General features: G+C 40.9%; 1 protein-coding gene across 4 annotated transcripts in view; it reads left to right on the forward strand.

Moving 5' to 3' along the window:
* The window catches only part of CTNND2 (catenin delta 2), a 904,171-nt gene that overhangs the window by 497,087 nt on the left and 382,098 nt on the right, over nucleotides 1–24,986 (forward strand). For all 4 annotated transcript variants that reach the window (XM_027605522.1, XM_027605518.2, XM_027605519.2 and 1 more), the window contains one exon: nucleotides 12,449–12,621. In XM_027605522.1, the coding sequence (XP_027461323.1) occupies nucleotides 12,449–12,621 (173 nt within the window). The remainder of the gene's footprint in view (nucleotides 1–12,448; nucleotides 12,622–24,986) is intronic.

The raw sequence follows: 24,986 nt of genomic DNA on the forward strand, positions 1-24,986 counted from the left end.
AAGCAGCAAGACATCCCACTAAGTAGTAGAACAGCATAACCATGTTTATGTTCTTGCTGTATAAACTTAACACATAGATAGGTACTGACTTTTTGACACATCTCATATAATGAGTGCAAGCCCATCAGATTCGGGAGTCCCTTGTTTTGGTGATTACTTGATGGGTTCCTTACTGGAACCGACATGAAATAGCTAAAGTTAAATTGGACCTGACACATTGCCCTTGAGAGCCAGTTTCTTAGTCCTCACTCCAAACAACACTAAATACAATCTAAAACCAGCTTGAAAGAGCACTAGAATGACAACCCGTCTCAGCCCCCAAGCACGCAGTGTTTAATTTGCTGTGTTTAAAAGCTTTTGTTATTTTTCTTTCCATGGTCTGATTAAAATAAATTTGAATCTTAGTAAATCCATCCTCTGTGACCCTAAGGCAAGCAGTAACTGCTCTACCATACCAACTAGAGTGTCCTATACTTATCGGTATTTTCCAACACTTTGCATTTTTTAAGAAGTGCTATCCTAAACAGTATGTAAATCATGTGTACAACCTTTGCCATCCTGCCACCATTTTGTGACTGCCGGCTGTGTAATTTCAATTCTAACAAATATGTGTCACAGAGTCACTGGGAGAATTGCTATTGCTTTACTGAGGAAAAAAAAAAAAGTTACTGATAGAAGCTCGGGGCCATTAGGTTCTCACATAATGTACAGCTTGACCTGAACTGCCACGGACTAAGTACCTTATTTAATCCATGCATCTTCAGAGATAGAAACTCAGAGATAAGGGTGATTATGTCTTACCCAAAAACTAACAAAAATATTTGCCAGTTGAAATCAGAAATCGTATAGAGAACTTGGGAGAAAATGACTTACATGTTTATAGACAGTGTTAATTTGCTTAAATATTGTATTTTGAAATAGTAATTATTTCTATCTGTAGCATATTGATAAATTGAAGTTCCACCATGTTCTAGAAAATCCGAGCATTCAGGAGGAAAAGAAAATTTAGGAGCTTAATATATTCTGAATGTTACGATACAGAAAAGAATGTTATTCTGAGTTTTCAAATCAGAACATATTCAAAAAACCAAGAATCAATCTTGTAGGTTACTATTCTTAGCAGATAGAATCCAAATAGAATAATCATATGTAGTTGGGCAGAGGTGAATATATTATTTACTGTTGATTAACAATCTGTCATTTTTATTTAATTGCTGTGCTTATACTTAATTGTTATGTAGTGAGAAAATCATTGAGGGATGAAGTTATTAAGATATTGTAAAATATAACTCCACATATTTTTATGCAGTAATAATAATAGAGGTGAGAGACATCCTTATGAAGTGAATACTTTCATAATTCCTAGTAAGCATGGCACCAAAGGATGCCAAAGTGGTTTGGGAGTATAAGGATTTTATAATAATTAAAATAATCAAAATGATAAGTATATTGATCATGTGGCTCGCAATATTGATATGCTCAGGGAAAGAGAACTGGTTTGTCTTATTTTCTGTTATGGTGGAAACCAGTCCTTAATTAGACCAACATAGAACCTCTGGGTAGGGGTACAAGGTAGCCCATCCCACCCTTGGAGTCAGAAGACCTGGATTTAAGTCCTGATGCTCACCCCATTCTCCCAGTGGTTAAGGACTGTCACCTAGACTCTGGAGACCCCAAGTCTTTTCCCTGGAAATGCACTTATTCAAGTTAGTTGAGTTCATCCTTGGATTGCTCATTTCCTGTGAAATCACTTCATCATATGCCTTTGGATTTTGAAATGCAAATGAGACAATCTCCTTTCCAGAAGTTTGTCATGGTTCCAAGTCTAAAGTTGTCTTTAGATACTATATGCATCCATTGGTTTCCTTTCAAAATTCACTCACACTCACTTCCTCCATTACCTTTGGTGTTGTAGGGCCAATAGGGAGTTAACAGTAGCAGAAATGGAAGATATGAGCAAAAGTCAAGGGAAAGCACCCAGGTGGCACACAGGACATAACAATATCCTCCTAGAAGCTATAATTGAATTTCCCTTCCAAATGCTACCTCTACCTGGTTTTCAACTAATGTTCAATTTCTTTTTCTTTGATTTCCTTCTATCACATAGATGTTTAAAAGGCATATCTTTTCCAAAGAAGCAAATGTAGGAAGTGAAGGGATTGACAAAGGCATAAAGTACCAAGTGTTCCTTCTCCATCCCTGAAGCAAGAGAGAACATAATGTGAATTTCTCATTAAAAACATCATTCTCGGGCGCCTGGGTGGCTCAGATGGTTAAGCGTCTGCCTTCAGCTCAGGTCATGATCCCAGGGTCCTGGGATCGAGTCCCGCATCGGGCTCCCTGCTCCTTGGGAGCCTGCTTCTCCCTCTGCCTCTCTCTCTCTCTCTCTCTCTCTCTCTCTCTCTTTCTCTCTCTGTCTCTCATGAATAAATAAATAAAATCTTTAAAAAAAAATTAAAAAATTAAAAAAAAAACATCATTCTCAGGGCGCCTGGGTGGCTCAGTCAGTTAAGTGTCCAACTCATGATTTCAGTTCAAGTCTTGATCTCAGGGTTGTGAGTTCAAGCTCTGCTTTGGACTCTGTGCTGTGCACGGAGCCTACTTAAAATAAAATAAAAAAAAAAATCATCTCCACCTGTGTTAGTAGGGTGTCCTGGGACCAAGCACAAAGTTTAAAGCCTGATGGAATTTTTAATAAAAAAAAAAAAAAATTGAGTTTTGAAATTGTCAACGCACCACAGGTGCCCAGAACACAAATATGAGGATCAAACAAAAGCTGGTGAAAGTGAGGAAAGTATCAGAACTCGCATGAGTGTGAGAAAAAGTAAAGAGTCTGAAAGATCCCGTGAGAAAGTCAGAGCAAGCACAATTTTCCTCAGGGGACAGTGGAAGAAAGGGTATCCTGGTAATACCTTGTGGAGACGTCTTGTGGGATTCCCCCAGAACTTAAAACATTAAAACTGCCCAGGATCAAACAAGTCACTTCAAACAGCAACTGATGTAGTCTGTTCTTTGTATGCTGAGTTTTTACTGAAGCCCTATAGGCACAGGTGGGTGTTATAGTCATTCATTTTTAAGTGTATATATTAAATACTTATTAAAGGCAGCACAGAGAGTCTCTGCCCTTGTGGCATTTCCACACTAGTCAGAGAAGGCTGAAACCAAGCAATCGGAATACTACAAGGTCAAGTACATAATTGCTATAAGCAATGACAAAGTCAGCAAGAGGTTTAGAGTTGGAATAGGGTTCTCAATGTGTACTTGGGAATCCTGGGGGGTCCTGGGCCCTTTCGGGGGACCTGAAAAGGCATGAATTTTCACAATGATCCTATGACGTTACTTGCCTTTCAATGCTCATTCTCACACCTGCGAGATAGTCTCAGGAGCAGAGTTTTAGCAGAGCTTTCCAGAAGCTGCGTGTTGTATGATGGCATCATTGCCATCTGGTTTTAAACATTTTTTTTTCATTTTTAAAGCAGTAAATAGCATTCTATATCACCCATATAAATAAAAGCTCTTTGTGGTCCTCAGTGATTTGAAGAGCATGAAAGTGCTATGAGAACTCTAGTTTTGAGAGAATAATCAAAGGGTCCAGGAAGACCTCTGTTTGAGAAGATACTGGATCAGGGACCTGAACAAAATGCGCAGACAAGCCATGCAGATTTCTAAGGAAAAGTCTGTGATTTGTGGCAAATGAAATGCTGGTTCTTTAAGTGAGTATATTCCACAAATCAATTACAGTATTTTCAGGGTTTAGATTTTAAATTTTGTTTTCTTCTGAACTGATTTTTTTATTTCTTTTCACAATTATTGATAGTAAGAAATATGAATCTATTACCTATAAACAATTAATTTATGAAGAAATATGAATAATGCTTTTCCTCTCTGTGCTACATTAACTTTTTAAATGGTAAATAATCTGAAAATAAAACTTTACAAGGAAATAGTTGGAAATTGTAGTGAGCTATAAAAAATACCGTTCTGTGATTATAAATAACATCATGTAAAATCCCATGCATAATAAGATTCTTGAGCTGTACATTTTATTTATTTTTTTAAAGATTTTATTTATTTATTTGACAGAGAGAGACAGTGAGAGCAGGAACACAAGCAGGGGGAGTGGGAGAGGGAGAAGCAGGCTTCCCGCTGAGCAGGGAGCCCGATGTGGGACTCGATCCCGGGACCCTGGGATCACGACCTGAGCCAAAGGCAGACGCTTAACGACTGAGCCACGCAGGCGCCGGAGCTATACATTTTAAACTAAAGTTATGCATATGGGCGCCTGGGTGGCTCAGATGGTTAAGTTTCTGCCTTTGGTTCAGGTCATGATCCCAGGGTCCTGGGATCGAGTCCCACACTGGGCTCCCGGCTGAGCCTGTTTCTCCCTCTGCCTCATTCTCTCTCTCTCTGTCTCTCATGAATAAATAAATAAAATCTTTAAAAAAATGGTTAAAATAAAGTTATACATTTGAAGTTCATTTTGTGATAAATGTCATTTTGTTCATCTCCCTCTATTGTATACAGCTGTAAAGAAACTAAGTGACTTATTGCATAGTGTGAATGCAGTAACGACCTTCTATTTATCCATATACAATAGTCAGACTTGAAAAAAAAAACCTACTAATTAAGCCGATAGCATTGGTTGAATCTAAATCAGCTTAAAAACTAAATGAGTACTTATCTAATCCTGGGACCCCTAGAGTTTTAATTTTCACATAAGGCATTACACATTGAAAGCAGGTGACCAGACAAAATTGATATTCTGCAGACAGACTTAGAAATGAAGTATAGAAACACATCTGCCCATACAACAGCCCCATCACTCGGAGCTGCCTCGCACAACAAGCCTCTCGAGCTTTTTCCCTTGGTTAATTTTAGGAATGGTGGTTGGACTTAACCACTCTTTTCAGTGAAATTCCTCAGTGAAATTATGAGCTGTTAAATTTACTAATGAAGACAATAGCCAGTTTAACACCACTAGCCACCTCTTATTCCAAGTTAAGTTTAAACTGATGAATTTATCCAGAAGCCATAAAGAAGAAATGGCCACTATAAATGAAAGTGATTAGTAGTAGTTCAATTTAAACAAAAGTCAAGGGGCGCCTGGGGGGCTCAGTCACTTAAGCAACCGACTCTTGGTTTCGGCTCAGGTCCTGATCTCATGGGCTGTCAGATGGAGCCCCAGGTTGGGCTCCATGCACAGCGGGGAGTCCGCTTGAAGATTCTCTCCCTCTGCCCGTCCTCCCACTTGCTCTCTCTCTCTCAAATAAATGAATAAATGTTAAAATAAATAAACAAAAGTTAATATTTTTACTTGCAGTTAGATATGACTAAAGTGCTTTGAGCTTATTAAAGTCAATTCAGTAATCTGACAGCTTTTCTCATTGACAACTTTTCCATTGATTTTGTGATCTTTAACAGCCCACTTGTATATGTATATGTAACTTCCACCAACTACTTCTTTTATTCTAATGCAATATTTTCTATAAAAAAAAGATTTTCTCTTTCTGTTTATTTGATGTTTCTCTAAAAATTTATTCTCATTTAAAGCACAATAATGCTGAACCTTCAAATCTTTTTTTTCTTTCTTTCTTTTTTTTCTTTCTATGTGTGCGCATAATGGTGGGTGGGGAGAGGCAGAGGGGAGGGAGAGAATCCCACGTGGGCTCCCTGCCCAGTGTGGAGCCTGACACAGGGCTGGATCTCATGATCCTGAGATTATGACCTGAGCTGAAATCAAGAAGCAAATGCTTAACCGACTGAGCCACCCAGGCGCCCCAACCTTCAAATCATCCTTTAAAAAAAAATGATTTTATTTATTTATTTGTCAGAGAGGGCACAAGCAGGGGGAGCAGCAGAGGGAGAGAGAGAAGCAGGCTCACCACTGAGCAGGAACCCCAACGTGGGGCTCGATCCCAGGATCCTGGGATCATGACCTGAGCCAAAGGCAGACGCTTAACCGACTGAGCCAACCAGGCAGCCTAACCTTCAAATTATTCTTAACCTTCCACAGAGACTGGTTAGCAAGAGCATGGAAATGAATGCAGATTCTGTCAGTTTTAAATGTATGTGAATCTTGCTGGCATTATTTTTCGTGGTCTGCATAAAGATAAGTTTCTTTATCATTTTGACAGAATCGATTTAACCCAAGAGTAAGTGTTTCTAAATTTCCCGACAAATGTACATCTAAACAAAGCTGCCAGTCTGGGGTCCAGTCCTGAAAGTGTCCCTCAGTTGGTGTGTTTATTATTCCTTTGACAATCCTGAATTAACAGCCTCAACAAACCGTTCATGGGGTCCCTGTTTGAGGCATTGCCTAATTCTAATAGTTTATCTTAGTGCCTTCTTGTTAGTAGTACTTTTTTTTTTTAATGGTAGAAATGATCCTTTGGAATTAAATCGATAACTTAATTACCCCTTAGAATCCCTGTCTTATTCCTGCGGTTTCAGCTCCCACTATCGGTGACCCTGGCAGCTACATCTCTGTCCTAAAATTTCACTTACATACAATCAAACTTTGATCTTGGAAATTACGTAAGACCTAGGAAGATTAAGTTCGTCAGGTGATGTTTGAGCCAGTATTAAAATCAAGCCCTTTCTAACTACATAAATCCCCACCATCTCCTCCAACTCTGTAATGTAAAAAGGAAGCCCATCTTTCCTCAAAACATCAAGGCTGCAACACACACCAGTTTTTCTTCTTCGGAATGCCACATCATTGGGAGTTTCTGCTTTCCCACACTCATCTGTGAATATTTGTTGGCTTCTAGGACAGGTGCTTGACTGAAGCGGACCAGAATTAGCAAGTCCCAGTAAATCACCTTAACACTTGTAGAAAGAGAAGGCGTGTGCCTGATGATGACAACAGGGTCCTGTGTGTGGGGTTTTCTGGAGGAACCTCCCAAGCTCCCGCTGCAGTGCTCCCAATCAGCCGAACAACGGAGTCATTTGGACCCTCCTTCACTCCTGCCCACTTAGTCACTAAGTTCCTGTGAGCTTTTCTTCTAAAATGTCTCTTAACTGTGCACATTCCTGTCCCATCCTAAAGTAGCCACCAGTTATTATTTCCTCAGTTGACGTGGGTTTCCTTTCTCTGCACTGCAGGAAATCCCTAGCCTTAGTCTCCCCAGCATCTGAATAGAGCCCTGCTGCCTTCATTGTAAATGTTCAGAATTCTGCTTCCATCCTATTATCCTGTGTAATACTGTACGGATCTCTGTTAAGTCATTCAAATTCCTCAGAGTCTGGTCTGTTCAGAGGGTTAAAGCAGCATGGTGGCGGTAAGGTGAATTTTCTTTGAGCTATCAGGCGTCAGGGCAGGCCGCACGGAGGAGGTGACATTTAAACGGCTCTTTAAGAATGAGTTTTGCGGTTGACAGAGAAGGGAATTTCAGGCTGAAGGGACAGAGAGAACTTTGGCTTTCTCATCTCTTGGCTCTGACAGCTAGGTTTTGTTCGGTTTTGTTTTTAATTTTAAGCAGGCCATTTTAATGATCTGTGCCTCGAATGTCTCATTTGTAAAATGAAAGCTCACGAGGTGTTGAAGGAAAACGTTAAGTGAAATACGGCACAGTACTGTAATAAGATTTTCAGGGCAAACAAATCCCAATCAAGGTTTTATTATGATCAGACCATGTGGCTATGTAATTAGATAATTAGATACTAATACTAAAAACCGACATTTGTAAAGCAGTTTATATTTTTCCAACCACTTTCACATCCATTATCTCATTAGGTGCTCAAATTTGCCAAGATTAAAAGTTGTAGAGGCAGAATGAGGGAGTGTGGTTAAGAACACATGCTCTGAAGCCAGAGGCCTCACTTGCATGCAGCCCCACTGTGTGGTGCCACCCTCGGTCCCTTTGACATAAAGGGGGATGGCCGCACCTTCTTCAGTGGGTCTTTGTGAAGATGCAGTGAGCTAACGGATATCAGCTGCTCTGGATGGTCCCTGGAACTTAGCAAGTACTCAGTAAAGATCAGGTGGTATTACCGGCCCTTCGCCGTCCTCATCATGTCCCTTTCATAAACATGGAAGTCTACTAAGAGTTCTGGTCCTGGATTCTTTTCCACCCAGCCATTGGCATGCTTGTGGCCTACATAATGACTTAGCAATGCCACATGGTAGGCCTCTGGCCTTTTCTGCATTATTGCAAAGTATGTAGTCGAATAAAGGTTCACTCTTTTCTGGGACCGATATTTAGCTAAAGCAGGCAAGAATTAGCAATTCCAGAAGAAGTCTCTTTAAACCTGTGCAAACAGAATAAGAGTGTATCATCATGAAAGCTCTAGAATTTCTAGCTCAGTTAAGAAGAAACAGACGATATATTATAGTGTATACGTTAATACGATCTGTGAGTCTGAATTTTTACGTAGAAAATTAGCCTGTCAAGCTTTCTACCTTCTGAGGCTGATCTCTGTCCCACTGGTGGCAGACAGCAAGCTTCCCCGGCCAAAACCCAGAGTCGGTAAGGAGAGGTTCATTGGAGAAGAACCCCAGTCCGAGACATAAAGATTTCTCCTACAAACAAGTTAGCTTCTCTTTTGGGGAGACTTTTTCAACCTTAAAATATTGGTCTGTGTATAGGACTTAATACTGCTTGGATGGCAAACAGCAGCTACTCCTGGACTTGGGTTAAGATGAGGATCCGAGTCTCATCTTCACTTTTTCTAAGTGTATGACACCGGCTGACCGACCTCTCAGCCTCTCCACACTTCTGTTTGCATTTCTGAGAAATCACGAAAAAGACTCCAGGACAATTTTTTTTCACAGGTTGCTATGTGGTCTCTAGTCAATCGATGAATTAGAAGACACACTGAGATATTATTGAGATACTGGCATTACACTCAAAATACATTGCTTCAGTATCTTTCTAGGATCCATGGAAGGTTTTATGCCACTCAGCTCTGTTGTTCCCTTAGACTTTCTCCCCTCTGTCTAGCTGGGACTCTTGCGTCTTGATCAGATCAAGGAGTCCTATTGAGCAGACCCCTGGGCTCAGCTTTGAGGACTGTCCCATGATGGGGAAGGTCCAGAATGGACCAGAATGGACAGAGGGATCAGTCAGCATAGAGATCTGGAAGCATACACACACCAGAGGGTAACTGTTGCTTTCTGTGACCTAATAGGACATGGTGATCCACTGTTGCTCATAGTTCACGTTTCCTCTGGAACAATTAATTACACTAAAGGAAACATTCGGTTTCCCTGAGTGGAATTTTAAAGCCCAGTCTCTTCTCTCCACAACTTAAGAAACCCTCTTCCACCATCCTCACCCCCCAGCAGATATGCTTCATATCCTCATGCCTGTGGTCTAATATTACCTCTAGCCCAAGCCTCTAGCCAAGACTCGATGGAAAGTCAAAAGTTCTGGAGGAAAAAAATCATAATTTAAAGCCCAAGACTGTAAATGCTTTCGAAACCTCTGGAAAATTTGTATTTTCTACCTCAATGCACAATAATGTTAATAAAGGTAATCAAGAGTTAGCTATATGTAAATTTTACTTCCATTATAAAGTAATTAAGGATTATCCTATAATTTTAACCTTTTTCATATTCTCATATAGCTTTGTTCTCTAAAATTGGAATGAATAAATGCTATTCATTTGAAACCTAGTGAGCAATGGAAATCATTCTAAAAGGCACGCTGTGTTTTGGCTATTGTCCTGTTTTGCCCTTGCCAGGTGATATGTCAGTGCTGTAATATTATGATACATTGCTCATTGTTGCAATTACCTTTGTCAGACTGCATCGAGGTTTCATGCTTGAGATGGGTGAACGAAATAATGGGATAGAGAATCTTGGTTTGTTTTTGTTGACTATTGATCAGATACATGACTGATTCTATAACAGATGAGCAGATCTGATTATTTCATGATATATATTTCAGGAGCACATATATCACATTTTTAATTGAAATCCCTTCGAAAAAAGAATTTAAATTGCTACCATAAGATCCTGCATGGAAAGCATTTGTAGGTTTCTGGTGATAATTCTATGAATCTATTCGGAATTTAGAAAATTGTAGGACTTGCTAACTACAGAGGCAAGTAAGTTCCTCAACAAATAACCAGGACACATGGTTCTCTTACTTTATAGATTATGTCCAACTGTCGGGGCGCCTGGGTGGCTCAGTTGGTTAAGGGTCTGCCTCCAGCTCAGGTCATGATCCCAGGGTCCTGGGATGGAGTCCTGCATCGGGCTCCCTGCTCAGCGGGGAGCCTGCTTCTCCCTCTCCCTCTGCCCCTCCCACTTGCTTGTGCGCTCTTGCTCTCTCTCTCTTGCTCTCTCTCTCAAAAAAGATTATGTCCAACTATTTACAAGAATTGAAAGATTTTACTTTACTTTATTTCGTTTTACTGACATTTCCAAAAGTCTGTCCACTGTTGGATCTGTTGCAACTTTCACTACCCTGGAGGTGTGCTATCATGGGGGAGGGGGCATGGCCAAGCAAAGCCATCACCTCAGGGTAGAAAGAAATAGCCAAAGGAAGTCTCAGGGGGGAGTTGCCCATGGTCAGGTAGAGTGGGGACCACTGACTTTAAAGGGCCTTTGCTCTTTCAGCAGAGCTCACTCTCCTCCACTGAGCTGTGATCTTCAGTAGGGTAGTGTCCCAGGGGAAAGCCTTTGGCCACAGTTTGTTACTGGTCCCCCAGTACCTCCCTCTTCTTCCTCCTCCTTGCAGTTAGTCCCTGTCTGCCCCTGTCCCCATCACCCCAGCTCCTCTTCCTCCCACAGGCTCTCCTATATCTCAGCCTGCCCCTCGCCTAGGCCTCATGACTCTGTCTGTCTCTGTGCCTCGAAGTTTCGCCAGCAGCAGTGGGGACAATATGTTCCTGGCATCCACAATGAAACTTTGACTGCACTCCCCATAGAGACATCGTATTTCTGGTGATTAGGCCTATAATACCATCAGTATGGATTAAACGATTTTTTGCAGGCTATTGCAAACTTCACCATCTGGTATATATTGTTTGCTTGCGACTCTATTTTCTAAATTACAAGAAAAAGGATTACAATTGTACTTTTGTTATGCCCTTCATGATGAAATTGGGACTGGATGGGAACATTTTTATATCCTTGCTTGACTTTTTTCCAGATTTCAAAATACTCAGTCTTACCTGTATTAGTTAATTGGCTTATTATTCAATATCCAATGTTGAGAGTTGTGTTTGCATTGTTCAGAAGCCTCACCGGGGAATTAGAGGGAAGGTGGGGGAAGTTCTTAAATGACAAACGTTATAGGAACGGATGCTTTTTTAAGGAAGACATGTTATTTTTATACAAAAAAGAAAAGGCCTGTTGCATGTCGAATCTGTGGTCTCCTTTGAAAGAAAGCCATATTATAGTCCTGAAAAGAAGTAAGGAACTTGAAATTTGCCCACATTTATTAGAAATGATACTGTGGTCTCAAACAGCCAACGAGGGAGATTAAGGACCGGGTAATGATTATACCATAGTCTGCGTGTGTATAATTTTGCTCTTTCAAAAAAAGAAGTGACTTTGCACTATGGTTAAGAGAGCATGAGACAGCTTGGGTTGCCAGGTCCTTCCCCCCTGACTCCCTCTACTCACCCCAGACCCCTCTCGAGCCACACAGTGGGAAATAGCAAGTGCATGCACTCTTCCTACTTTCTCTGAACTCCCAAAGTGAGTAGGAAATGTGATTAAAGAAATTTGCTTAAATAGACAACGGGCAAACTCTTGTGAAGATACCATCTAAACAGAATGGAAGAAAATAAAACACAGTCTCTTATACAAAATATAATTAAGTAATAAGGCCAGGCACTGATTCTCGTTTCTCCATCACTTGTAATATCAGTCACATCAGCCGCACCAGTTTTAACACTGTATCCTCTCATTGTTCCCCTACTGTGATGGCAGAGATAACCAGCAGTCGGATATCAAGTGAGATCAGGGCGAATTCTACGTTGTTTGAAGACCTATTAATATTTTAAACATTGTCTACCCTTCAGGCTTTGAGGTATTACATCACTATACGATACAATTTGCCACTGATGGGAAGGTTTCGAGTGTTTTAGCATCCTGATAATTAAGTAGGAGATATAATTATATTAATACAATTAACATGAACCAGAAGATAGACTTTTAAATTATTTCAAATGTTTCTGATATTGTGTAATCCAAAAATAACTGCTGGATTAACTAATTTGTCTCAAAAGAAATGTCTCTATGTAGGTCAGGATGAGATCATTTGAAAAAAACTAGTCTTTTTGAGAACTTTTAAACCGCCAAAAAAAAAAAAAAAGAAAATCTCATTTAAGAGCCGGAGTCAAATTATATGGTCATTTTAGTTCTCAGAATTCAAAGCATAGATGGCTGGAATCGTGTGCATGTGATAATTCTAGGCTACTCTCAATAAATAATACATGTCATTTCTGCTTCAGTGAGGCTGTCACTTACTGCTCTAAATGACTTTCAATGCAGGGCCCAGCCTGCTCTCCCAGAGTGCACTTCAGCTCAATTCCAAACCTGAAGGGTCCTTCCAGTATCCGGCCAGCTACCATAGCAACCAGACCCTGGCCCTGAGTGAGACAGCCCCTTCGCAGCTCCCCGCCCGAGGCACGCAAGCCCGAGGTGCGGGCCAGACCTTCAGCCAGGTACGTGTGGGGATGGGCGCCTCTGCTGTGTTGGTCCCTGGGCTCCGAGGGAACAGGTGGGGAGCAGGGCTTTGAGCCGGCTGTGGTGTTCCCTCCTGCCTTTCTTAGGCATGCCCCATAACTTAGGAGAGATGCCTTCAGGGCTGTGAGGGAAGGACATGAATAATAAAATATGATTATTGAGTAACACTGAATTGTAGATCTTTTCTTGAGGAGTGTCTGTGAATCACTCGTGCTGTATCCGCTTTGTGCGTGCTGGTCTCCGTGAATGTGTGTCTAGTTACTATTTCTGTGTCTCTATGTGACATAAATATGACATACATTCTGAGTTTGTGAGGGCACCTGGAACAAATTTTTTTTCTCCTAAAAAAAAATCAAAAGCATGAAATTATTCTCTGGGCTTCCTCGTATCAAGGAACGTAGTATGTTAATGCATAATCGAGTACACAGAGCTCTTCTGAAGGTAACTAAGATGAGTTTAGAAGTAATTACACTTTGTCAAGTGTGATTTTGAAATGTGCCTGTAATTCTTTAAAGCGTGCACTTACCCCGTGGTTTCAGAGCACAGATTTATCAGGTGCCGTTAAAATCAGCTCTTGGTAAATGAAGTAGCTACTAGCCTGAATTCTTTTTTTCAAGAAAGATGTAAATGTGGTTTACATGCTAATTTGGGGGTGCAGGCTATCTTGGATCGACCCACCAGAATTAATATGTCGATTGGAGGGCTATCTTGTTTTTTTAAGCTGGTTTAAATTTACTTTAGTCTCTGTGTTTTTGTTCCTGGAATGAAGAACCCACAACCCTGAAAGTATCCCTATCAGCTGATGGGCTTAATTTCATACTTTGCATTAATGCATAGTACCTCTGCCAGGAACCCTTCCCCAGCCACTCTACCCATCCTGGGCTCCTTTAACAGTCAGACCTGTCCATCGCTATCACCACTTTATTGTTACTATGCATCCAAGAATCTTTCCAACTAAATTAAAATCTATTTGAGGGCAGGACTGTTTTTAGCCTTTATCAACAGCCCCTGGCCATCCCCACGGTCCCCAAGAAATGTCGGCAGACAGGTAGGAGGCAAGGTGAGCTAGAATGGCATAGCACAGTCACCATGAGATGCTTATTGTAGGTGACATGGACAGAAGTGAAACATAAACTGAAAAGTATCAGTGCATTTCAATGATTAAATTATTGCCTCAGCAATGTACTAAAAATATGAGTACCTTCTTCAAGCAACACTCTTGTCGATCCGTGGCGTTGTGAGTTTTATCTTCTTGTGATGCCAAGCTATAGGATATGTGAATAAGAGGGAGTGGTAAATAAAACATTCCACGGAGAAGAATGGCCTGTTCCCCTGTTGTAGTCCAGTGTGGACCCTGGTTCAGTGCATCTGTTTGGATGGAGAATGGAGGTGTGTGGGGCTCGAGAGGGACGGTCCCTGAAGTCACTGAGGGCAGGTCACATACACAGAGGCGACCCCCGGAACTCTACTGGCTCCCAGATCCAGGATCACTGTTCGATAAAGGCACTGGTTCGTCTTACCTCCCTTAAAGAAATGTGAAGGGATACGTGAGAGAATATCTAAAACTCGTTTTTAATTTATTAGAAAAAAATTGTATGTACAAATATACATGGATTTATCGTAAAAACAAAATAGTCTTTATTGCTTCATGAAGAAGAACATCATGTGATGTTTGAAATATTGGGTGTTACTAGCATAGGAAATATCGTTAGATTTTTTTAATCTCATTTTATTAAAAGGTGAAATGGAAGTGGTGTGATTTCATTCTGTAGCTTTAGATTTTTTTTCCTCTCAAAAGCATCCCATTCTTGAAAGGAAGTCTCTTTCTTCTTCCCATCTTTACTGACTCTCTTGGACCACGATACACTGATTGTGGCAGAATATACATGATTTTGAATTCTTTGGAAGCACACAAGTGGATTAGAGCCTTTCTTTTATCCTTATATCTGGCTAGACAGCGAGATGCAAGAGGCCACATTCAGAAATAAGGAGTATTTTATATTCAAATTAACCTATGAAAGCCATGATTTTAGCTTTTACCAATTTCCTAGAATTTCTAAGAGATACAGGTAGTAAAACAATAAAGCTCTACCTTTTTTTTTAAATCGAACTCTTATTACTCATGTTTGGCTTTTTTTTTTTTATAAATATCTAAGACTCCTGTAATTTGAGTTGGAAACACTGAATCAAATATTTTAAAAATCTGTATTCCCATAGCTGACTGAGCATCATGGAAAATAGAAATGTCAATATAAAATAAAAAATCAATTAACTTATCAACTCATCTGTGAGTATCTTGTAAGCTCAGTTCACACGTAGCTGTGTAATGACTAGCTGTTAAAGCAAAGCTTTCTTATTAAATTAATAGCTACCATTTATTGAGCACGCAGAAGTAATCTGTTTTACATGCATCCTCTTATTTAATCCCCACAACAGGGCTGTATTAGCATCTACACTTTAAAGATGGGGAGACTCAAGCTCATTGCATTTAGAGATGTAGCCATATGCCATTTTAAGGCAGCAGTAGTGAAAATGGGCACAAAGTCTTGACTGAGTTGAAGTCTAGTGATTCCAGCAATTTTCTTAGGTTTCCTTTTATTATTGACCAATTCAATTAAATTCATCAGCAGCTTGAACCTATTAACAGGTCTATAAATGTGGACAAGCAATATGGCGGTTTATCTACTTCCATGTTGTAGGAGTTCTTCTTGGAGCTAATTCTGTCATCTGCTAATTAACATGGGAGTAAAATAGTAGAAGCTCAGAATGACAGGATGGGGCCTCACAGTAAAGTCTGTTTTAAAGTTTAATCAGAAAGTGTAACAAAGTTGTAAAGATATCAAAGCTATGTATTTAAAGTCATCAGAGTTAATAATTTGAAGACATCTATAAATGTTCTATATCATGTTCAAGGTGATAACGTAAGTTCGAGGCAAAAGTGACTGGCATGCTCATTTACCCTGGCAGGTGACTGGATGGAGAACTCTGAACATTCAAAGCAGGGGATTGTTCTAATCCACTTGATGAACAGGATTGAGGCCATTGGCAAATATCTTTTAAATCTTATTTATTTTACTAAGTGGTGGATCTTGGTACCATGCTTTACTTTAGCTTTCACGTGCTGCAGTATGAAAGGCATGTTTTCTTGAACACCCCATAGGACCTGTGACTTCCAAATAATATCAGAGAAGGGTTGAACAAGTAAACCAGTAGGTTTATTCTGCATTTAGCATTATACCTTGAAATTAGGGAGGCCACATCCCATTCCGATAACATCTCCCTTGTTCAGATCATCTTGGGATGATCCCTCTGTTCCAGTGGTTTGGCTGAGCCCCATGACACATTCTTTTCAGCATTCCAAGTGGTGTAAAAGGTCATTTCTTTGAGGCTGGATTAATTTTTAGAATACCTTGTAGTTAGAAAGTGCCAAAAGGGCTAGTGAAGTTCAAATTATTGCCAACAGATGCCAGACCAAGTTAATAAGGTCAATAATCAATAACACAAAAATATTTCTTTTTTTTAGTCTAAAAAATATGTGTAATTCTAAAGTAAAGCAAATGGTTTTCTGTCATTCATAAATCATGTCAGAATGCAATTTCAAAGGAGTATCATGCATGTTCAAAGATTGTAATTTCAACTAAAGTAAAAAAAACCTCTAGTTTATTCAACATAATAAATATTTGTGGAGTGATCATCACCAGCATCCCCAGGCTCTACACAAGGCCTCAGCAATTCATGCAAAACCTACAACTGCCCCATCATATCAGTCCGCAGGTAAAACTATAAGGCGCAAGAGGTGCATGAAAATATGAATTCTCTGGTGTTACCCAAACTAGAATCCTTGAAAGTCATCCTCCTCGGACTCTAGGTTGAGTTCATGGGGCTGGAAGACACAGAAGGTAAGACGCTTCCCCTCGGACCCCCAGGCCTTTCTGGAAAGTAACAATGAGCCAATTTATGGTTATTTATTCCCCCCAGCCTGCAAGCTCTGTGCCCCAGCCTCAAACAGGCTGTGTAGGTCACCCCTCCTTCTCGCCTTCCTTCCCCCCCCCAAGTTAACCTTGGCCTTTGTGTGACTCTCCTGAGGCCCCCAGTTAAAATAGAGCTGCTTTTCCAGCTTTTCCAGGTATATGTGTGTGTCTGTGGGTTATTCTTTAATGCATCCAAGATGCTTTGTGTGCCTATTGCATGCCATGAGCTGTCGTGTGTTCGGGATGAAGAAATAAAGAAAAGAAATGCAAAGCAACGCAGTCCCCATCCTCAAGGAACCTAAATTCTAGCAGCAGCCGTGAGAACTCAGAAAACCGACACACCGGAAATAAGTAAATTACATAGTTTGTTACAAAGTGATGATTTCTATGAGGAGGATATGATGCCAACCAGGGTGAGCAGGATCCAAAGTGCGGGACAAGGGGTGGCTGGTGGGGCCTTGTGCAGAAGGTAACAGCTGGGAAAGACCTGAAGGCAGAGAGAGAGGCAGCTAGTTGTATGGCCATCCTGGGGACAGCAAATGCAGTGGCTCCCGGATGAGGCGGCCTGGCATGTTGACAGAACATTCTGCAAGGAGGCCAAGGTGGCTAAAGCCTCGGGTGCAGGAGTTTTCGAAGGGCTGGGAAACCCAGTGGATTATTGTGAGGATCTTGTCTTTTACTCGAGGAGGCACAGCATGGCCTGACTTATGGGTTGAAAGCATCATTCTGTCATATCACAGAAAACACCCTATAGTTACTTGTAGATGAGTTTCTTCCCATCTGATGGCCTTGCTGCAGGAGCAGAAACCAGACACAGTTGATCTCCGTATTGCAAGTAACTGGCCCAGGGTTCACCAAGAGTTCATCAGGCTCCTCCAACCCCAGCCTTATTCTGGATAATCCTTCTGCAGAGGTTGTGGGTAGAGAGCAGCTCGAGAAGCTGGCTCTCCTCCAGGCTTTGTCTACTTCTGCTCACATAATGTTTCCTATGGATTGTATGAAATGCTGAATATAAGACTTCCAGCATAGAGGAACCACTCTAGAAACGTTGGTCTCTCCCCTGTCCACACATAAAGTAGTCTCACCAAGCACTTCTTCCCTCAAAAAATCAAAAATAAGCAAAAGATATGAAAGGATGCACCTGTATACAGAGTACTGGCAGGAGCCTAAAGATTTTAAAACCACTCTCATGTCCTTCAGCAGAACAGAAGTAAGTGTGTGCACATTTATAATCCTAGAAAAATGCCTGCTTGCTACGGGAAATGAAGAATTGTATGATAGTTTTGCAAAATAAAACTGGACAACAGTGGGTAGCCTAGAAAAGCAGTAAGCTTGTTCAGAAGCAACATTGCCCTTTCTTTGTCATCTGGCCTACTTATTTAATGTGGCGCTGACTTTTGTGTCTTAAAAGTGCTCATTTAGACTATATCATAATTATAAATATACCGTCTGCTCATTGGTGCCCATGGCCGGGTGTTCTTTGAATTTGGAGCATCACTTAAATGGTGTAGTTTCACGTCAGGTCAGTGTGAAAGTCAAGGGGATGGAGAGCTCTGTGGATGGTGGCTCGGTGCACAGAAACCCACATGGTGCAAAGGAGAAGCAAATCCCCAGTAAACACCAATGTATTGGCCGTTGAGTGGGAAGGGTCATGCGGATAGTTGGGGTGACATCACTCCGGTTTGCTTCATTATGAGCGAAGTTGTTGTTTGGCAATACTTAGGAAGAGAAAAGTCACCAATGAACTTGGAAAACACAAAATCACAGGGATGTATTTAGTCTAGAATATAGACAGTATGTAACATTTAGAGGAGAAATCACGCCATTTTCTATACTTTCCTTGACATGTTTGTGGGAAATGGGCAGTTTATTTGTTTTTAAGATAGTTTTCAGATGACCACCTTTTAAAAATCCTTTCTCATTACTCTGCTTTAAAATCTCCCCCCTCCATTTTCTGTTTCCAGTATAGATATGTATAATCTGGCTTCAGTAACTGAAACATCTCTCATTGAAGGGAGGGTATGTGCTGTACTAGAGCAATTCTTCCTCTAAGCAAATATGTGGCTTCTTAAAGTAAATACTGAATGAATCTCTTGCTGGAATAAAAGTTTCTTGTAGTTTATTTTTGCCAAGGCTTATTTAGTTTTTTAGGAAAAGTTGCCACCCAGAAATCCCTCCTTATATATTCTTTAAGATAAATTTATATAAGACATATCATTGTTTTCTTTTTCTGTTTTTTTTTCCATTGGTAGAGGCTTTTTAAAAAGAATTTATTTATTTGGGGCAGGGGCGTGTGAGCAGGGGTGGGGGCGGGGGAGGAGCAGAGGGAGAGGAAGAGAGAGAATCTCAAGCAGACTCCCCACTGAGCAGGGAGCCCAATGCGAGGCTCAGTCTCACAACCCTGAGGTCATGACCTGAGCCGAAATCAAGAGTCAAGACACTTAACCAACTCAGCCACCCAGGCGCTCCTCCATTGGTAGAGCTTTTTGATGGCCGTATGAAATACTCTTCTGAATATTTATTGATAATGACCCTAATCATACCTTTATTTAAAGGGAGGGCAGAGGGTAGGAAAAACCATCACCCAGGATGCAAAACTCCATCCCACCCGGTTTGTACTAGTGACTAGAAAACCCTGGGAAAATAGATCCACTAGCACCTCCTTCTCACTGCAGTGACAGAGCTGATTCGTTTGCAAGAGCACCCGCTCCGTCGCACGCTCTCTCTCTAATTGTGGGATCCTCATGCAAAAAGAAAGCAGTGAGGGTGGTCTCCATTTTTATCTCAAAGATTATAGCTCTTATGGCCCTTTTAATTGAGTTGTTCTCTTCTGGGGAAGGAATTCCTTCCAAACTCCTTGGTTTTTCAATTAAGTTTACTTTGCTCTGGGCACTACCTTTGACTGTAGTACAAGGTCACCGCCAGGCAAACCCTGCCCTTCTGTCCTCATCCAGCAGTGATGACTCCAGGGACAGTGTGAACTGTGAACGGAAGCTGTCTCTTTATGTTTCATGTTAGTTTTTACCAAAACCAGTGCTCCTCAGGGGAATTGCTAGACAAGGCTCTTGATGATTTTATTTGGCTATTTCCAAAATCAGACCTTTCTCACAGCACGAGGGTTTTGTACCTGGGACTTATTTTAAAGAATGGCATTCCTTCTAAAGACAATTTCAAAAGAGAAGATATCAAAATTGGGGGAGCAATGATTGTAGCGTTTAAGCAAGTGCATTTCATCCCAGGGAGTAAATTCAAGGGCACAAAACTTATTTGGGAATGTAGATTCATTTTAATTGGATTGTACTATAGGAACATTTCAGACAATAACTAAATGAGACTGTTTTGCGTTCGGAAGCATGATTTCTTCTCATTTCCAAGTTGTGAAGGTAAAGGACTTTGTCCACCTGAGTGTGCAGACTCAATCTAGGAAAGGAAAGTTCTACATGCTCTCAGATGTTTTAATCAACAGCATGTAGCCAGTATTTCTCAATCATGTTACCAGCTTGTTCTGGTTTAGAAACGGATTTCTTCAAAGATGTCATCTTAAAGCTATGTCCTGTTTTTTTAGTATTTAAAAGCTATTCAAGCTTCTTAACTCATCAAACAAATAGTCTTCAGTCATTGCTCTTATTTTCTTAGTTGCATTCTCTCAAACAGCCTGCCACCCCCTTGTTCATCCAATCAATGTCATCTCCTGGAGTTACTGCTCTTCCAGCCTGGACTGACTCACCCTGTTGCCCCTGTCTTCCTTTGAAAAGCGCTTTCCAGCTTTGCCTCTCATGACACTGTTTTTGCCCAGGACCTCCTTAGCCACCACAACCAGGAACATCTGCGCCATGAATTATTAGCTTCACCAATCTGATGGTAATCCCAGGAGAATGAAAGCGATGGAGACAGCTGGTGGGGGAACAGACAGCTGACCCCCCAGTCATCAGGCTCCCTCAGGGAAGCCATGGAACAGGGAGTCCAGTTGCCCATTCCTGACAGCGTCGGCCCAGCTGCCCAGCATTCTGGGCAAATATTCCTCCTGACCCAAAGTTAGGGGTCTCGCTGACAACTCCAGGAAACTTGGCAGGTCTAAATACATCTTCACAAGGACTGCCCATGAATCACGGACCTGCTTTCTAAAATGTGATGTTTACCGCAGTGACATGGCTTACTCATGATTTGAAGTCAAGGTTCATTAGACAGCCCGGGCTGTCAAGTCTTTTGTTAACTGGCTGCAGCACAGTGGGGTTTTGTGTGGTTTTTGTTGTTTTTTTTGGTTTGGGGTTTTTTTTCTTTTTGTTTTTTTGTTTTGTTCTGTTTGTTTTGTTTTGTTTTTTTGATACTGCCCAGTCTCCCAAGAATGAGGATTAAATAAGTTTCTGAGTCTGGAGAATTATTTCCCCATGTCACTCCATGCCCCATCCCTACTCCCTAGACAGAAGGTAAAATGTGAAGGGATGAGGAAGCAGCTCTGCTCTGTGTTGGGGCCAATGCCACATTCTGGTCCAAGAATGCCATATTTTCAGGGCCTCAGACTTCCAGAAAAGAACAATGGCATAATTGTAGGCCTGGTATTATTCTGTAAAAAATTATGATAGATCTACAAAATAATGTCAAGGTAAAATATTTCACCTAAAGAGGATTGCAGAGAGGCCTTCAAGAGCAGACTCCTCATTTGTACATGGAATATAGCAGGTGCCAGTTAATGGTTTATTGAATTAGGGAATGCATTAATGCATGGATCTTGAATACTGTTGGTTAATGGGTATTGGGAATAATGTATATATTGCCTAAATTCTCATTTTAATTTTCTTTGTACTACATTTTGAAAATACATTCTCCCCTTAAACACTTTCGTAAAATAGGTATAAATAGCACTCGACAATTACACAAGAGGCCTCGGTGTACACATATATACACACAAACTCATGCAAACATACAACATACAAATCACAACTATAGCATATTCTAAATCTGCCCCATCTGAAACTTATATGTAAACTATTAGGCAGATGAAATATCTCGCTTATAAGAGCTTTGATAAGTTACATGTATTGTTCATGTCTCATTTTTTTTAAATCCCTACATTTATTTTTTACTTGAGATATACTATACAGAAAGTATCCATTGGAACTGGAAGTAATGTTCCATTTTTCTCTTGATGAATTTCCATAATGGGAAGCAAGGAAGGAAAAACATTTAGTGAACACCAGACTCAGCCTATTGGAAACCATTTAATCAGAGTGTCTATTTGACAATGTTCTACTTCCTTGTTAATTTCACATAGGTGGGTCTCCTATTTTGGAGGGTTTAGGAAAAACAAAGTAGCCCTTTGGGTTGGTCTGTTCCAAAGAGCTAAGAATGAAGACACTAACAGAAATTGTCCTTCTCAAAGGACAAGACATTATTGGGGCACAATCTGCTCCAAGTATGTAGAAAGTTTTATATTGTTTTAAGGGTCTTATCATCAATAAAAAGATTATTTCAGTTCTTACTGCATTTCCAAATATCCTTAGGGAAGAACGTATAATAGTCATTAGTTTTTTATTGATGTTGTTGTTTGGGATTTTCTTAAGGGAAGTTTTGGAACTCTACCTTTAAAATTGGATTTACAGTTTTATAGTGTTAACATACTTTTAAGGTAGAATTGAGCTTCTGTGACGTAAAGTGGGTGACATTCTATGCATGTTAAAATCTGTTTATATTATTTTTAACCCAGTGACCTAGGTAGTAATAAACCTAGGTCTGAGGCACGGATTTTGTATCCTTAACTGCTAAGGGTTGCTAAATAAAATTACATAATGGAACAAAACATAACCACAAGAGTGGAAACAAGCTCCCAAAAGACTACTGCTTCTGCCCAATTGATGCTGTAAAAACAGAATTCTCTGTGTAACCAAAGAATCGTTCTTAGGCCCTTATGACTCCATAGCCATCTGAAGGGAGGCTAATACCCCTGGATTATTTATTATAAACTGCAAAGGGGCTTATATCATAGTCCAGTAAGGTGGGCCACCAGCCACGTTTGCCTATTTAAGTTCAAATTAATTAAAATTAAATATGTGTTAAAATCCGATGCCAATTTTCAGTACCCAATAGGCTCCTGTGTCTAGTGGTTACCATATTGGGCAGTGCAGATACAAAACATTTCTGACACGAACAATACCAATCTTAAAAAGCATGTAAATTTTTATTCCTTATGTTTTAATTTTTTTCATGTAAAAAAATGGCAAAATTTCACCAAGATCCTACAGTATTTAAAAGATTGTTGAACTGGCTGCTAGAGCCTGTCAAAATACCTGGAGCTGATATGACAGTTCTCAAAACCTCCACAGAGTTGGGGGCCATTTAAGGAATCTTTCGAGACAATAATATTTAGCATTTAGCGCTCCTGAAACTAGGCGTTCCAACAGATTGAAAGGGAATTTAAATGTGTGCCAAGTGTGTTCAGGGTTTTCCTAGGGCCCACATCATTCTGATGTTTAAATCCTAGAGTTCTACATAGCATTGCTTTAGTTCATATCGGTATACTTTAGTATTTGTTTTATTAAAAATTATGCAACTCGGCAGTGATATCATTAATGTCACATAGGGTTATTATTAATGGTATATATTCAAGACATAACACAAAGTATTCGTTCTGTTACGAGCAGGGGACTCTCCTTAGAGCCTCTGGGGTTCTCCTTCCTCCTTCTGCTCCTGTGGGAAAGGTTTAGAGAAAATTCCTGTCGTAGGCTTTTCTGCCACTTGTCAGCTGGGTTCTGCACAGCTGAATGTAGCTCAGGCCCCAGGAGAGCATCAGAAGAAGAGTGAAGGAAGAAGGTCCCTGTCTGCTGTAGTGGTGGTTCTCATATCAGCCGGCATCCACCTCCCCCAGGAAGCTGTTAGAAATGCAGGCTCTCAGGCTCACTCCAGACCCCGAAATCATAATCTCTTCTAGATCGGGGGCTTGTCAACTAGCAAGCACCATAATCACCTTTAGAACTTGTTAAAACAGCTCCCTGGGCCCCTGTGTCAGAATCTCCAATTCAGTAAGGGTGGGCTGATGCTGATCCTGGGCAGGGCAGGGACCACACTCAGAAAACTAGTGCTCTAGGGAGAACTTGTTCTCCTATATGGTTGCACATTGGAATCGCCTAGAGAGCTTCCTAAAAGCCTGCTGCTCGAGCCCCACCTCCAGAGATCCTGTGAATGGCTAGGGTATAGCCTGGATACTGAGATTTTTTAAAAAGCTCCTCCGCTGATAATATGCAGTCAGGTTCGAGAAGCCCAGCCTATACATTTCATGCTCAGAACTTCTACTGGGATGCAAGCAGCATTGGAAGTAAGCAGGTCCCTTCTGACTCTGGATGATGCCGGAATATATCTCGGGGCTCAGGATGAGCTCACCGGTTCTTTCGAGCTTCTCCACCATCCTCCACACATAACCCCACCCCCACCCCCATTGCTAAAGACTTGGAACCGGCTTTATTAACTATTCTTTTATTCTGCACATATCCATGGCATCTCTACTATGAATCAGGCCTTGCTCTAGTGTCTGGAGACACCTTAATGAACAAAGTTCTGGCGTTTACATTTTACTTTCACTCCTACTGTTAAATTCAAAATAATTGCTCAGTGGTGTTAAAGGAAAACTAGAGCTGGACGGTAAAATGGTGAATACGGATTTTATTCAGGGGGAAAGAAAACTAATATAGTAAAGGAAAAGAGCCCTCGGTAATGAACTAGGCTCAGTCCGTACTTCAACAAGGAAAAGTGGGATTTCTGGCCAAGGAGCAGGGTGCAGTCAGTGGCAGAAAATTGCTAAGAGGAAACATTAGGGGTAGGGGGCTCTGACTAAACCCACCTCACAGGATTCTTGCTGAAGGCAAGCCCCCTGCTGAGAAGGCACCTGATGGGCATTGGGGCACCAGGAACCAGGTGGGACCTGCAGGGTGATCCACCATGGAGTGTGGGGGCTTCTGGCTAAACTGACTAAGCAGGATTCTTGCTAAAACCAGACAATGCGGAGATGAACTACAGAAGCTCCCCGAACCAGGGGCTCATTGAGAAGAGAGTTCAGAGGAGCCTGACTAGAGTTTGGTCCAGGAGAAAAATCTTTGTCAGTGGACTGATAATAAAATATACACAAATAGGTAAAATACATACATCACATATACATGCACACACACATACACACACTTTATCTCCTCTCATCCCACTGCCCTTAATAAAGGATTTTGATTTTACTCAATCTCCCTCGGATCTTCCCATGAACCTGACATCCACGTAACATTTGGAACGCTATGTGTGTGCGGATGGAGATGCCCCGGCTCTTATCTGCCCAGTTGCCATTCCAAAACGGGCAGAGAGGCAGCACTGAAACTTTTAATGGATGGCGTCTGTTG

The sequence above is a fragment of the Zalophus californianus genome, chromosome 5 (genome assembly GCF_009762305.2).
Source record: "Zalophus californianus isolate mZalCal1 chromosome 5, mZalCal1.pri.v2, whole genome shotgun sequence".
Taxonomy (NCBI): Eukaryota; Metazoa; Chordata; class Mammalia; order Carnivora; family Otariidae; genus Zalophus; species Zalophus californianus.